This window comes from Giraffa tippelskirchi, chromosome 5 (assembly GCF_054371585.1).
Source record: "Giraffa tippelskirchi isolate mGirTip1 chromosome 5, T2T-mGirTip1v1.2.pri, whole genome shotgun sequence".
NCBI lineage: Eukaryota > Metazoa > Chordata > Mammalia > Artiodactyla > Giraffidae > Giraffa > Giraffa tippelskirchi.
This window is the reverse complement of record NC_137279.1, coordinates 44,348,780-44,363,926: the sequence shown is the minus strand read 5'-3', so window position 1 is coordinate 44,363,926 and position 15,147 is coordinate 44,348,780. Positions and strand designations below refer to the sequence as shown.

The window sequence follows — 15,147 nt, the reverse complement described above, 5'->3', positions numbered from 1 at the left end:
TATCAGATTTCTTTATAGGTAGATGTGGTATAGGAAAGAACCAGAAGAAGATGTTGATGACAGTTATATCTCAGCAGGACCCTGTTGATTTATTTTCTTTTTAATATTAAATAGCTAACAGCAAACATTTTTTGATTATACGAATGATGAGTATCATTAAATTATCAAGTAAAGAGCAGAAGAAAATTTATTCAAAAAGTTAAAAAAATTAGTGTTTAAATAATTTTTTAAACATTCACAAAGAAATAAAATTACAAGATTTACATTTGCATTAGTAGGGTGTATTTATCATGATCCCTTTAATGTTTGAAAATAAGCTACTGTAGGCAGGTGGATTTGAATGATGAACATGTATTAAGCAGCATTTAGTAGAGATGACACTTTGATACATCAAAGTATGGCACCTGGACTGGGAGCATCAACATCCCCATGGGAACTTGTTATAAATGCATGTTCGTGGGCCCCACCCCAGACCTAATGAATCAAAAACTCTGGAAGTGGAACTCATCAATGAATGTTTTAATAAGCCCTCCAGGTAGTTTAGATGCAGGCTTAAGTTTGAGAAATGCTTAGTTTTGAATTCTGAGTACTGATCTAGATCAGTTTCTTAATTTTATCCTAGAAAAATTCCAGCTCACATTTCTTTTCTCTCTTTTTGTCTTATTTCTTCCTGTTCTTCTCTGTCTCTGTTTATCTCTCAGCCTTTCTCTAGACCTACTTGCATTTTTTGTTGTATGTTTTGGTTTGTTCGTATCTTTACCTTGTTTCCACAAAATATTTGAGGCAGCTTACAGAGATGCATATAGTACAATATACTAATAATGCATTCATTTAGTGCTCTTTACTTTTGGGGCACTGTTCTAAATACTTATGTAAAGTATCTTATTTAATTTAATTTTTAATAACAACCCTATAAGGCAGTTGTTGTTATTATTATTATGCCCATTTTACAGCCAAAGAATCTAAAGCATACAAGGGCATACAACTATTAAGTGACAGAGTCCCAGCAATCTTTTTCTAAAGTCTGAGCCCTCAACAAGTTTACAGTGCTGCTTCTTAAAAATAAAATTAGTGAAGATTCAAGGATGAATGCCAAGCAAAGGAGCAAGGTGAATGCATAATCTGTTCTGCAGAATTTTGCAGAGTTGATAGGCTTGGCCCATAGAATTGCCTCTAGATCCCAAACAGTGTGAAAAAGAATGAGCTGCAAGATTTACCGTCACCAAAATGTGGAAATGAACCAATTTTTTTTTTAAGGAAGGTCACTGGAAGAAATACCTCATGTTGCTCTCCATTTGCATGGTGATTTTCATTTCATTCATTCACTCTGTATTTGTTTATACAATAACTACCTCTTGAGCACCTTCTATTTGTTAGGCTCTTCGCTTGTTGCTTGTAGATGGAAGGAATAAAACAACCCATGCCCTAGAGATACCCAGAGCATGTGGTTAAAGAACAATGGTATATCTTACTTGTGTTTTCTCCCGTTTTATCCCTGAGTGTGCAGTAGGAGAAGAACATAATGACAGGCATGAATGGACTTGGAACAGGTTCTTCTGTGAGATGAGACCTAAAGGAGGGTTAGAAAACACTAGAAAGAAACAACCATTTGAACTGATAGTGCCTGGTTGCAGAAACAACATTATTTCCAGACTACATCTTTCTGTGTAATCTGTAACCTGAGGCTGCCCCTGGACAAATTGGACACTGTACTTTAGAAGATTCCATTAATCTTTGGAGACCAAGTGGCTGCAGGGATGAAGGGCGGGAGGGTGATAGGAGGAAACAAAGCCAGCTGGTGTTACCAAAGCTCTGAAATCTATGTGTATGTGCATGCATATCTGTGCATATGTGTGTACCATTGCTAAGAGTGCTCCTGGCTGCCTGGTCAAAGGTCACTCTTGCTCCTTCTGAAAATACTTCCTAGAAGCTGCAAAAATATTTTTAAAAAATTGTTCTTTCTCCTCTTCTCCCCATCTCAATTTATCTAATAAAAGGAATGTAGGCAAAATTATTTGTCCCAGTGGTCATGGCTCTTGCCTAGTAACATAGCTTTATTTTCTGCCACCTTTGACCATGAACCCCTGGGCATAGGGATAACATTATAACACTTGGGCCTAAAGATAAGGACATGATTTATTTTGACACCTGAAACTTGGCCTTGGGTCTCTAAGTGAAAATCATATCAACACTATGAACATTGGTTAAGATTTTATTCAATGTTTTGAAATGCATGATGTTGCTTAATGACCCATGATGCTGGCATCTGATAGATTCAGTTTTCTGGTCAAAGTGCAGAATTCATCCTGACCACCAAGGGCATCTTTCCTGAAGTCATCACACCATAAAGATCTTAAGAGGAAGATGAGATGGGAAAAGCAAGAGGATACAGAGTTTAAATGCAGTTTGCATAAGTGGTGATAACAGGGAACAGAGAATAATTATTGAGCCACCTTGTGTTTCATTTTTAATTTGCAGTAATGGATCTTATAGTCGTCTTTTCTGGACTACTTTTGATTAGAAAGAAAAAGAGCAAATTCATTTGGAAGTCTTGATGTAGCCCCTGAATTATTTAATAGATTCTAACATATTTAGCAAGGGTTTGAAAGCTGTTAAGGAATAAGCATAAAGGTCTTAGACATTTCACCCAGAGAGTAGTGCTTCTCTGGCAGTAACAAAACTAACTCTTCCCCAAAGGGTTTTGCATGGAACTTTTAAAAAAGCTGTCACAGCTTGACGTTCCTAAGCCAAGCTGCTTCACTTACTTTTCTTTATCTTCTTTCTCTCTTGCAGTCCCAGCAGAAGTGCATCGTGATCTTTGCGCTGGTGTGCTGCTTTGCCATTCTCGTTGCATTGATATTTTCAGCTGTGGATATCATGGGAGAGGATGAAGATGGACTGTCAGAAAAAAATTGTCAAAATAAATGTCGGTAAGAGGTAACAAACAGAAATTTAAAAATTCTCTTTTAGGGAGTGGGTGATAAAATCAGCGGGGGTCTTGGACAGTGAGAGAAAAATATCATAAACACACATGAGCACCTAACTGCCTATTGGGTTAAGCTGAGGCATGAGTTGCTGTCCACTGGTGATTTTACGTTTATTTAGACCAAGGGAATAAAAATGAGTCATGATTTAATTCACTTTAAAGTTTGGGCATATCCTGTACAGAAGTGTGGTTGACAAAATGAAATTTTGCAACAATCTGCATTTCTGGAGACCTCTGTGTGTGAGGTTTTGATTTGTTCCATAATAAGCTCAGCAGTAATAAAAGCCTCAACAGACTGAGGACACCATGCTAGTTGTTGTCAATCAGAAGTTAAACACACATCTCAGGGAAAATTCCGACTTAAAATTAGGGATCAAATAAATAAGCATAACTATGAGAAGACATGAGCCTCCTCAGTCTGGCCCAGTTTAGCACAAAGTTTATTTTTCATCCAGAAATTACAACAGCTTTACTGTCACATATCTGTATTATTTTTCTTCAGGTACACTAAATAACATTTCCCTATGGTCACTTATGACTGCAGAGCTATCACAGCATGGTTTTATCCTCATAAATCTCCTCATCCAACTCCTCCCTAGATGCTACTTTGTCTTTTGAGGTTCGTAGGAGGATGTAAAAAAGTACCAAGAAGGGGCAGAGAAACAAGAGGTTTATTTCTATGTTTGTGTGCTGCAGAGTCAAAGTGAGGCCATAAAATTACATGGTTATTATGAATTAGTGCTTACAATTAATTTTAAATATTATTTTTTCCCTTTGAAAAGCATTAGTCAAAGTGCCCCTCTTTTCTAGTTTAAAATCAGCCACAGCCTAGTAATGTATATGTAAGTTTTTATCCTAGATATTTTGCATTGAGGGTTGAATGTCTGACAGAAAAAAAATCTGGATAAGACAATAGAAATTTGAGGGTTCTTTTTAACCCATGATACATTATAGTTTAATTGCCAGGCAACAGTACTGTATAGAACAAAGGGTACAAGAGAGAAATCAGGATACATTTTAGGTTATTGCTTCATGCTAGATAGGTGTTCCTAAATACGTTTACTTCCCAGACTGAATTTGGGAGGAGAACTGTATTGGGATTATCAGGAAAGCAATAGAAAAACAATACATCATCATTATCTTCCTCCTGAAAACTGTCTGCGTCAGTACCTTGTGCTAATCCTGTTACATGACACATATAAACATACTGTGGGCAAGGGGCCAATGACTCATACTTATTCACTGGGGTGGCTCAGCCCCTCTCTCTCACCTCACCTGTAATGAAGACTGCTGAGTACTTTAAATGGCAAACTCCAGAATCTAGAAAGCAACTTTGTAAAGGTCAAACTGTAATGACTTCCTTAAGACAACATACCCAGGACCTTTTAACAAACGTTACCAGATATGTGTTTTTTTAACAACAAAAAAAGGGGAAGCCTTCAAATTATGCCTATTTTAACTTGGAGGAATCTATTATAAAATTTAATCTAACTTTAATTTTCAACTCATACAACTGGAATTTGACCTGGTTATTTCTTCCATCTTAATCAATACCTAATCCTGATGATGTAATATTGCTTCTCCCTCCATCTAGAATGTATTCTTCCAATTACCAACCATTTTCCTGCTTTCTTTTCCTTGGGTAGTTGCAAATATTGCCTTGATCACTAAGTTGCATGTGCTAAGTTGCTTCAGTCACGTCCTATTCTTTGTGACCCTATGGAGTATAGCCCACCAGGCTCCTCTGTCCATGGGATTCTCCAGGCAAGAATACTGGTGTGGGTTGCCATTCCTTCTCTAGGGGATCTTCCCAACTGAGGTATCGAACCTAAGCCTCTTATATCTCCTGCATTCACAGGCAGGTTCTTTACCACTAGTGCCACCTGGGAAGCCCAGCAACTCTTTTCCAGAATTTATAGCCCCTCCAGGTCTTCCTTTCTTCTACAATCTCTTCTTCTGTGTCTTGCATTTCTTTTCTCCTGCATTGTCTTGTCACTTTTGTATATCTGCCTACCTCCTGTCCTCATCCCGCAAAGCTTCTGCTTTTTCTCCTCTCTCCAGAGCACAGGGTGGAGGCAAGGCAACTGCAATTCTTACACCCCCATCCAGTCCCAGTCTCCAGTGGGACAGACCATTTCCCCACCATCAATCATTCTCGTTTTAATTTGATGAACTTTTCTTATGTCAGTCACTATCTCCTTATCACTATAGGCAACATTACCTTCTAACTTCCAGGACTCCTTCCCTCCTTTTGTGCTTGGCTATCAGACCTTCTGGGCTGGGATGGTGGCTCAGCAGCAAAGAAACCACCTGCAGTGCAGGAGATGTAGGTTTGATCCCTGGATCAGGAAGACCGAGTACCTAAACAACAATAGGCCTTCCAACCACCAGTCCCATCTCTTGCCATTGTCGTTAGTAACTGTAAAATTTATTTCCAATACTCTAGCCTTACTGTATTTAACCACTTCAAGTCAATAAATTTAGTATCCACTTCGCCTGTGCACCTGCCAGCAAACTATTCCACCTCCCAAGGAGCCTAATGTAGTGAAAGACCATGGACTTTAAAATTTGAAAGACTTGGATTCAAATTTACATTCTACCACTTACTCACTGTGTAAACTTGGGCAAGATATGCAATTTATGTTATTCACCTTTTTGCAGAGCAACAAAGGACTGAACAAGGAGTCGCAACCTAGTTCATGAAGCAGTCATGGTGACTGCGGTCAGAAGTGCAGCGGGAAAGTCAGAGGAGGCTTAGGGGAGTGGCTGGCAGAGTGGAAAGAGGAAACCTGGCTTTGGATGCCGCTCCACTCCTGATGGGTTATGAAAACTGTTTTAGTTTTATTTCCCTTAAAATGGTAGATTAAACAAAATCTCTCTCACAAGGTTTTATGAGGCTTCAGTAAATTGTATAAATCTACAACCAAGCCACAGGAAACTCATAACAAGCAATATATAAATGTCAGCCCTCTCCCTGTCCCTTTCTAAGTATAAGGAATCCCCCTTCTCTATTCGCAACTAGCTTCCTCTTCCCCCTGCCTTCACACTCATCCTGAATCTACTTTTTATCTTGATTTTAGTAGTCTTTGATGCTGTGGAGGTAAACAAAGAGAATAAACGTATGAGAATGAGTGAAGTAAACATGAGACAGAGCTATTGATTCAGAGCTTTCTATGGCAAGGCAGTTCACCTCAGTCGCTTGTGTTTGAGCAGAGACTCAGAGGCAGGCAGCAGAGGGGGAAAGCTTCATAGTGGTCTGCCCTGCCGGCCTGGGGGAGCTGGAGGCAGGCTAGATAGAAGCAGGCATCCTATGTGATGGGTTAGGGGTACATGTTTGTTTTCCCTGGTTGGTTCTAAATTGGAAGTAGGGACAAAAATTAGGGAAGATGGCAGCCATTAATTAAGTTATGGCTATCTTGATTTCAGAAGTTATTGTTTAGTTTCCTGGATTATTAATAGAGATAACAGTCCTCCTTCCTACGAGTCTGACTTAGAGCAGGCTGACTTCCTGAACTGATTATTGTAGATAAGAAGTTGGTTTCCTGGGCAGGTTGCTGCAGGTTATGAGGTCAGAGTTCTACCATATATATATATATATAGACTGGTCATTACTGATTTGCATGTTCAATCTCCCATTTCCCTAAACTCCTCCTATACTACCAGCCCCTTCTGGTTTCGTTTTGTTTTTATCCATTTCTTAGACCATGACCAGTGTGTCTTGGATACATCCTGTAGCATCCCGTCTCTTACTTGCCTCCTTGGATCTTGTGCCTCAACCATGCTGCCAGTTCTTAAACTGGTTGACTTCTAGTTCCACCCATCCTATTCTCAGGGCATCCTCAGCCATTGCTCACCCCCACCAGCAGCTTGCAGAGAGGGTGAGTTCCTTGTTCTTCAGTCCTAGGTTCCTCCAGGCAGGGATGCCCCAGGTAAAAGAAGTAACATTGTTTGGAGATGCACCCAATGAGTACGCTGGTGCTGATGTAGACTAGGAGGGAAAACTGCCAATCTGCAGAAGCTCTAGCATACCAGTCTCAACTTAGCCCTTCTCTGCAAAGTTCTAGTCCTCCTCTCATGACCTTTTCCTGTCATTAACCTTTCCGGCCTCAAGGTGATGCTGAGGAAGTCACATGATGCTCAGCTTCCAGTTACCTTTTACTCACTCACATAGTTTTCTTTTTATGTTCTTCTCCTTATATGGGCTTCCCTGATAGCTCAGATGGTAAAGAATCTGCCTGCAATGTGGGGGACCAGGGTTCAGTTCCTGGTCAGGAAGATCCCTGGAGAAGAGAGTGGTGACCCACTCCAGTATTCTTGCCTGGAGAATCCCCTGGACAGAGGAGCCTGGCAGGCTCTATCTAGTCCATGGGGTCGCAAAGAGTCGGACGCGACTGAGTGACTAACACTTTCACTCGCAAAGTTTTCTTTTTATGTTCTTCTCCTTATGGTGTCATTATCCTAAAGAGTGCTGCTTGCTCAGTGCAGCCTTTGCTAAGATCTCATTACCTTTGTAATTAAGCTCCCTCTGTGTTTGTAGCTCTCCTCACTCCTGAAAGTTGAAAGAACACAAGACATCCTACAGTCTGTCAGCAGCTTCTCACTGTTTTGACAGCCCCTTTGCAAGGTCTCTTCATCCAGTGTACTCTTTTCTAAATATATTACTTTAATTCATTTTATCTCTGCTAACTCGCCTAGATACCTTTCTGTCCTCTGATAGATTCCCACTCTGAGTCATACTGCCCACTCAACATGTCTTTCTTTGTTGAGTCTTTTATATGTCTCTCTAAAACATGTATGTCCCAATAAATAATATCCAATTTGTGATTTATTATTTCCTGACTTATTTTATTTCTCTTTCTTTTTATTACTTAGCTTCTATAATACTGTTCTAATAGTAGAATAATGATACCCTCGATTATAGTTTTCCATATGAGTCAAAAAAATAACTGCTCTAAACATATCTTCCAAAGTGTGTTTCAACCAACCTCAGCTTTTATGCCCAGAAACAAGGTCTTTTGACCTCAGTAAATGGCTTTGACCTATTTCTCTGTCTCTTTGTACTGAATTTATGTGTACTTTCCATCATTTTCCTGTCTGTTTTTAATTGCTGATTGAGTCCCTAGTAATATAAACCTCCATGTCACTCAATCACCTGAGAGGGTGAAGGGCAGATTTTCTAGTTTTACCGAGAAACTATATTTCTGGGACATTACTGAGAGTCAAGAATGACTTAAATGGCCAATTGTGATTGTATACATCCTGTCTTTAGGCTAATTTGTGGTTCACTAGTGGCCCTAATTATTATTTTACATTATTCCTGCAAGATGTAACCATGCACTATGATGTTTCCCACATGTCACATCCCCAGGGACCAGAGATGCTGGAACTTACCTCCCACTGCTGCTCACATGCAGAACGCTCACCTGTGGAACTCACCCATTTGGATGAGAGACCTCCATGTTTCATTTTGCAGTTACATCTATCTCTCCTGGACGAATCCTACATCAGTTGTTTTGGATTGTTACTAGCCCACTAGAGACATCATTAGACACTTACTAGAAGAAGGACTTTTCTTTACCACACCTCGTGGATAAATTCACACAGAATCACTTTTCACCTTGCTCCTTTTCCATCTCAAGCCCAATTCCCATAAACTATAGTAAAGTAAACTCTCAATAAACAAGCTAAGTAAACAGAAATTTCTGGGTGGGCTATCGTTGACTTCTCAACATATTGATGGATGTTTGCCATCATTTCTATCCAGGTAATTATTAATTATGTCAGCCCCTGCTCCTGGGCTTCCTCACACTTGCCTCTCATCCTTGTGAATCAGTCCTGGGTCTGGGTCTGGGTCTGGGTGACTACTAGCCTGGTTGGGCTCACTCACAAATCTGCATATCCATTTTAGCTTGTGCCCATTTGGTCTGAAACGTAAACGGAATGGACCAACTCAGTCTCTCTTGCTATGTATATAATCCCCACTATTCCTGAACCCAGTAATTTGCTTTTACCTTAAAGTGAATGGGCTTAGGTCTATATAAAATGGGACCCACGTAATATCTTAGGCTGTGTGATTAATGTATAAGTTACTATGTGTGTGTTCAGTTGCTCAGTAATGTCCAACTCTTTGCAACCATATGGACTATAGCCCACGAGGCTCATCTGTCCATGGGATTTTCCTTGGCACAAATACTGGAGTGGGTTGCTATTTCCTACTCCAGGAGACCTTCCTGACCAAGGGATCAAACCTGCATCTCCTGCATTGCAGGTGGATTCTTTACCACTGAGCCACCAGGGGAGTAGGGTAAGTTATAATGCTGCTGCTGCTGCTGCTAAGTTGCTTCAGTTGTGTCTGACTCTGTGTGACCCCATAGATGGCAGCCCACCAGGCTCCGCTGTCCCTGGGATTCTCCAGGCAAGTATACTGGAGTGGGTTGCCATTTCCCTCTCCAGCGTATGAAAGGGAAAAGTGAAAGTGAAGTCGCTCAGTCGTGTCTGACTCTGAGCGACCCCATGGACTGTAGCCTACCACCATGGCTCCTCCGTCCATGGGATTTTCCAAGCAAGAGTACTGGAGTGGGGTGCCATTGCCTTCTCCCGAGGGTGGCCTAGACCACCAAGGTTTGGCTACAAAAAGTATAGTAAGGACAGACTCACTTTAATAGGGCACCTCCACCCCCAACACACACACACTTTACATACATTGTATAAATTTTACAATTTCTCTGTTAGAAAGCTGGGTTCCCTATTTTATGTTTTTCATATCTTTGTTTTCTGAATTTCTTTCTCTGATCCATTATTTATGTACTTTAAAATAATATACTATATTCATGAAAGTGCAAAAGTGCTAGTTGCTCAGTCGTGTCTGGCTCTTTGCAACCCCATGAACTATATAGCCTGCAAGGCTATTCTGTCCATGGGATTTGTACTCCAGGCAAGAATACTGGAGTGGGTTACCATTTCCTTCTCCAGGGGAATTTTCCCAACCCAAGGGTCGAACCTGGGTCTCCTCCATTGCAGGCAGATTCTTTACCATCTGAGCCACTGAGGTATCTATATATAAATAACCAAGTTGCAGCTCCAAAATAGGACATATATAATTTGGATCATCAATATATAACATTTCTAGAAGATAGTATTGAGAGACCTCTTTGTGCATTGACAATCACCTCCTAGTAGTTTGTACTGTCTCTTTGTATCATGATCTTAGAGCTATTTTAACAGATACAACTTGCTCCAATAGACTATAATCATTGTTTTCCCTTTTAATGCCCTTTTTATTCTTGGCTAGTAGGAGCTGTCTTTTGTACATTTGGACATTATTCTAGATATCTCTGAGAGCAGCCTTGCCTCCTGGAAGCTGCAAGCTGTTCCAGCCCCATTTTGAATTTTCTGATTCTGAGACCTGGTGTTTGTCTCCTGTCTAATGAGCCCTGGTTCCTTTCGTGGAGCATTCTATTAAATATCAAAACTTTAAGTTCTAAGAGTGTCATTAAATTATCCCCCAAGGATATTGGTGATGAGGATACAAGGACACCAGAGAAGAGGCTTTTAAAATTGCTTTTGTGACTGAGCAGCATTCCTTCATCCTTTTTCCTTTCCTTCCTTTCATATTATAGAAATAAGAACGTGGACTATAGAGGCCAAATTCCCTGTGTTTGAATTTGGCTGTACCACTTAGGAGAATTGCAATTTGGGGCAAATTTCTCAATTTTATTATAACACTTTTTTTCATCTCTATAATGAAGACAATTATGATGTCTTATTTGAAAGGTTTCTGTAAAAACTAAGTATGTTAATGCAAGTACCTTTCAAACAGTAACATTTGTCATATGATAAATGCACAGTAAGTGTTGACTGTTCCTTTTATTAAGGGACATAAGTTCATTATAGGTATTTGCAGTCCCCTTTTACATTTCATTTAACTTTGCTCCAAAATAAGAGTTTTTTCATCCTTTTTTTTATCCTTTTCTTAGGCTACAAATTTTTCCTCTGTTTAGATTAACTTTGATCTACCATGGTTTATATTGACAAACCCAACCGTGTTTTTAAATTAGTGTTGCTCCCAAATTTAGAAGACTCGGTTTTTGGCTTCATATTTGACATCTGAGTGCTTTCCTGTCTAAAGAGAAAGAGAAACATTAATCTATACCCCCCACCCCCAAGGAACAGGAAAGAATATAAAAGCCTAGAGCACCTGGTACTACAAATAGATTTCTAATGTACTAAACAAACAATCATGATGAAAGGTGGACTAAGGCAAAAACTGGCTCTAGAGCTTTTGTTCTACATTTTCTCCTAGTTTCTCCATTTTAGCTCACAATGAACCTGTTTCCCTTATAAAGTTCTTAGTGTATTTTTCCTTTTATAATGCTAGTATCAAAAGTGAGCCATTTTACCTATTTCTTTTTTTAGTTGAAGTATAGTGATGCTTAGAGATAAAAGAATACGCCTGCAATGCAGGAGACTCGGGTTTGATCCCTGGGTTAGCAAGATCTCCTGGAGATGGAACTGGCAAGCCACCCTAGTATTCTTGCCTGGGAAACCCATGGACAGAGGAGCCTGCAGGGCTACACCCCATGGGGCCACAAGGAGTCAGACATGACTTAGCAACTAAACAACACAGTTGATTTACCAAGCTGATTTACAATACTACATTCACTTTGAGTATATGATGATTCAATGATTGAGTATATGATGATTCAACTCAATATTATTGAATCAAAATAATGATTCAATAGTTTTATAGATTATACTCCATTTAAAGTTATTATAAAGTATTGTCTGTATTCTCCATGTTGTACAATAATATATTCTTGTGATTTACTTATTTGTAACTTATTGTACCTCTTAATGCCTTAACTCTATCTTACCCCTACCCATTTCTCTTTCTTCCCAGTAACCACAAGTTTTTTCTCTGTATTTGTGAGTCTGTTTCTGTTTTGTTATATTTATTTGTTTGTTTTAATTTTTAGATTCTACATACACATGACAACATACAGTATTTGTCTATCTCTGTCTTGGACTTATTTCACTAAATGTAATTCCCTACAGGCAGGTACATCCATATTGTTGCAAATGGCAAAACCCCATTCTTTGTTATGACTAATATTTCATTATATATATATATATATATATATATATATATATATATATATAGGGTTTAGTTGCTAAGTCATGTCCAACTCTTGGTGACTCTATGGCCTGTAGCCTTCCAGGCTCTTTTGTTCATGAAATTTTCCAGGCAAGAATACTGGAGTGGGTTGCCATTTCCTTCCATACATATATGTATCACATCTTCTTTATCCATTCGTCTGTTGATAGTTTCTTAGATTGCTTCCATATCTTGGCTATTTTAAATAATGCTGCTATGAACACTGGGGTACATGTATGTTCTTGAATTAATGTCTTTGTTTTCTTTGGATATATACACAGGAATTGCTGGATTATATGATAGTTCTATTTTTAGATAAACCTCCATACTGTTTCCCACAGTGGCTGCCTCAATTTACAGTTCTACCAACAGTGTACAAGGGTTCTCTTTTTTCCACATCCTCTCCAGCCTTTCTTGTTTGTAGAATTTTGGGTAATGGCCATTCTGACAGGTGTGAGGCGTCTCGTTGAGGCTTTGATTTGCATTTCCCTAGTAACTGGTGATCTTGAGCATTTTTTCATGTGCCTGCTGGAGATTTGCATGTCATCTTTGGAAAAATATTTATTCAGGACTTCTGCCCATTTTTTAAATTGCGTTGTTTAATTTTTTTAATTTTGAGTTTTATGAGTCACTTATATATTTCTGATATTAACCCCTTATTGGCCATATCACATTCAAATATTTTCTTCTGTTTAATAAGCTATCTTTTTTGTTGTTTTGTCGATGGTTTTCCTTGCTGTACAAAAGGTTTTACATGTAATAAGGTCTCATTTGTGTGTATTTGCTTTTGTTTCCTTTGCTTTAGGAGACAAATCCAAAAAAATTATTACACCTATTTATGTCAAAGTGTGTTCTGCCTATGCTTTCTTCTGGGAGCTTTATGGTCTCTGGTCTTACATTTAGGTCTCCAGTATATTTTGAGTTTATTTCTGTGTACTGCACAAAAAATACTCTCATTTCATTCATTTAGAAGTAGCTTTCCACTTTTCCCAGCACCACCCACTGAAGAGACTTTTTTCCTCATTGTATATTCTTGTCTCCTTTGTCATAGATTGTTGTTGTTGTTCAGGTGCTTAGTCCTGTCTGACTCTTTGCGACCTCATGGACTGCAGCACACCAGGCTCCTCTGTCCTCCACTGTCTCCCAGAGTTTGCTCAAATTCATGTCCATTCAGTCGGTGATTCTATCTAAGCATCTCATCCTCTGCCATCCCCTTCTCCTGTTGCCTTCAATCTTTCCCAGCATCAGGGTCTTTTTCAGTGAGTTAGTTCTTCTCATCAAGTGGTCAAAGTATTGGAGCTTCAGCTTCAGCATCAGTTCTTCCAGTGAATATTCACAGTTGATCTCCTTTAGGATTGACTGGTTTGATCTCCTTGCAGTCCAAGAGATTCTCAAAAGTCTTCTCCAACTCCATATTTCAAAAGCATCAATTCTTCCATGCTTAGCCTTCTTTACGGTCCACCTCTCACTTCTGTACATGACTACTGGAAAAACCATACCAGGCCTGTACCAGCAAAGTGATGCCTCTGCTTTTTTAAACACTGTCTAGTTTGTCAGAGCTTTTCTTCCAAGGACCAAGTGTCTTTTAATGGTGGCTGCAGTCACCATCCACAGTGATTTTGGAACCCAAGAAAATAAAGCCTGTCACTGCTTCCACTTTTTCCCCTTCTGTATGTCATGAAGTGATGGAACTGGATGCCATGATCTTATTTTTTTTTCTTTTTAAATTTTTTTTATTTATTGGCTGTGCTGGGTCTTCATTGCTGCACTTGGGCTTTCTCTAGCTGTGGTGAGAAGGGCCGACTCTTCATTGCAGTGTGTGCGCTTCTCAGTGTGGTGACTTCTCTTGTTGCAGAGCACAGGCACGAGGTGCTCGGGCTTCAGAAGTTGCAGCATGTGAGCTCAGTAGTTGTGGTGCACAGGCTTAGTTGCTCTGCCAAATGTGAAATCTTCCCAGACCAGGGATCGAACCGGTGTCCCTTGCATTGCAAGGTGGATTCTTAACCCCTGGACCACCAGAGAAGCCCCTTATTTATTTTCGAACTTATATTCCATTCTAATTCCTCTCAAAATTTAGCACTAACATACTATTTTTAGATTGCTAACATAACATATTTTTAGTTTTTTTTAATGTTTTATTGACATTTAAACATTTACATGTTTTATTTATCACCCTATCATACTTCTTCACACATAAATATCAATTTAAATTTTTAAGTTTCCTGTGACCATAAAGTTTTAAGTAACAAAATTCTTCTATATTTGTTACTATTACAATTACTATATTAATCAATTGATTAAAGCAACAAAAGTCTATGCCATGATCTTAATTTTTTAACATTAACTTTCAAGCCAGCTTTTTCACTCTCCTCTTCTACCTTCATCAACAAGCTCTTTAGTTCCTCTTCACTTTCTGCCATTAGAGTGGTATCATCTGCATATCTGAGGTTATTGATGTTTATCCCTGGCAGTTTGATTCCAACTTGTGATTCATCCAGCCCAGCATTTCGCATGATGAACTCTGCATATAAGTTAAATAAACAGGGTAACAACATACAGCCTTGTCGTACTCCTTTCTCAATTTTGAACTAAGATCCCCTGGAGAAGGAAAGGCTACCCACTCCAGTAATCTGGCCTGGAGAATTTCATGGATTACAATCCATAGGGTCGCAAAGAGTCAGACATGACTGAGCAACTTTCACTTTCACTTTTCACTTTCCTTGTTCCTTGTCTGGCCTCTTAAAAGCAAAATGGCTGTCTGAGGAGGCCTTACAGATAGCTGGGAAGAGAAGAGAAGCAAAAAGCAAAGGAGAAAAGGAAAGATATTCCCATCTGAATGCAGAGTTCCAAAGAATAACAAGGAGAGGTAAGAAAGCCTTCCTCAGCGATCAGTACAAAGAAATAGAGGAAAACAACAGATTGGGAAAGACTAGAGATCTCTTCAAGAAAATTAGAGATACCAAAGGAACACTTCATGCAAAGATGGGCTCGATAAAGAACAGAAATG

At 39.2% G+C, this 15,147-nt stretch overlaps 1 protein-coding gene and 1 long non-coding RNA gene across 2 annotated transcripts in view; one reads left to right on the top strand and one right to left on the bottom strand.

Moving 5' to 3' along the window:
* Nucleotides 1-15,147, top strand: part of PLD5 (phospholipase D family member 5) — a 380,049-nt gene that overhangs the window by 173,567 nt on the left and 191,335 nt on the right. Inside the window, exon 2 of the mRNA XM_081495441.1 lies at nt 2,794-2,930. Coding sequence (XP_081351567.1) covers nt 2,794-2,930 — 137 coding nt within the window. The remainder of the gene's footprint in view (nt 1-2,793; nt 2,931-15,147) is intronic.
* LOC145507944 (uncharacterized) overlaps nt 2,197-15,147 on the bottom strand; it is a 32,865-nt gene continuing 19,914 nt past the window's right edge. Inside the window, exons 3-4 of the long non-coding RNA XR_014055250.1 lie at nt 2,766-2,898; nt 2,197-2,352 (exon numbers count right to left, since the gene is read on the bottom strand). This is a non-coding gene — a long non-coding RNA (uncharacterized LOC145507944). The remainder of the gene's footprint in view (nt 2,353-2,765; nt 2,899-15,147) is intronic.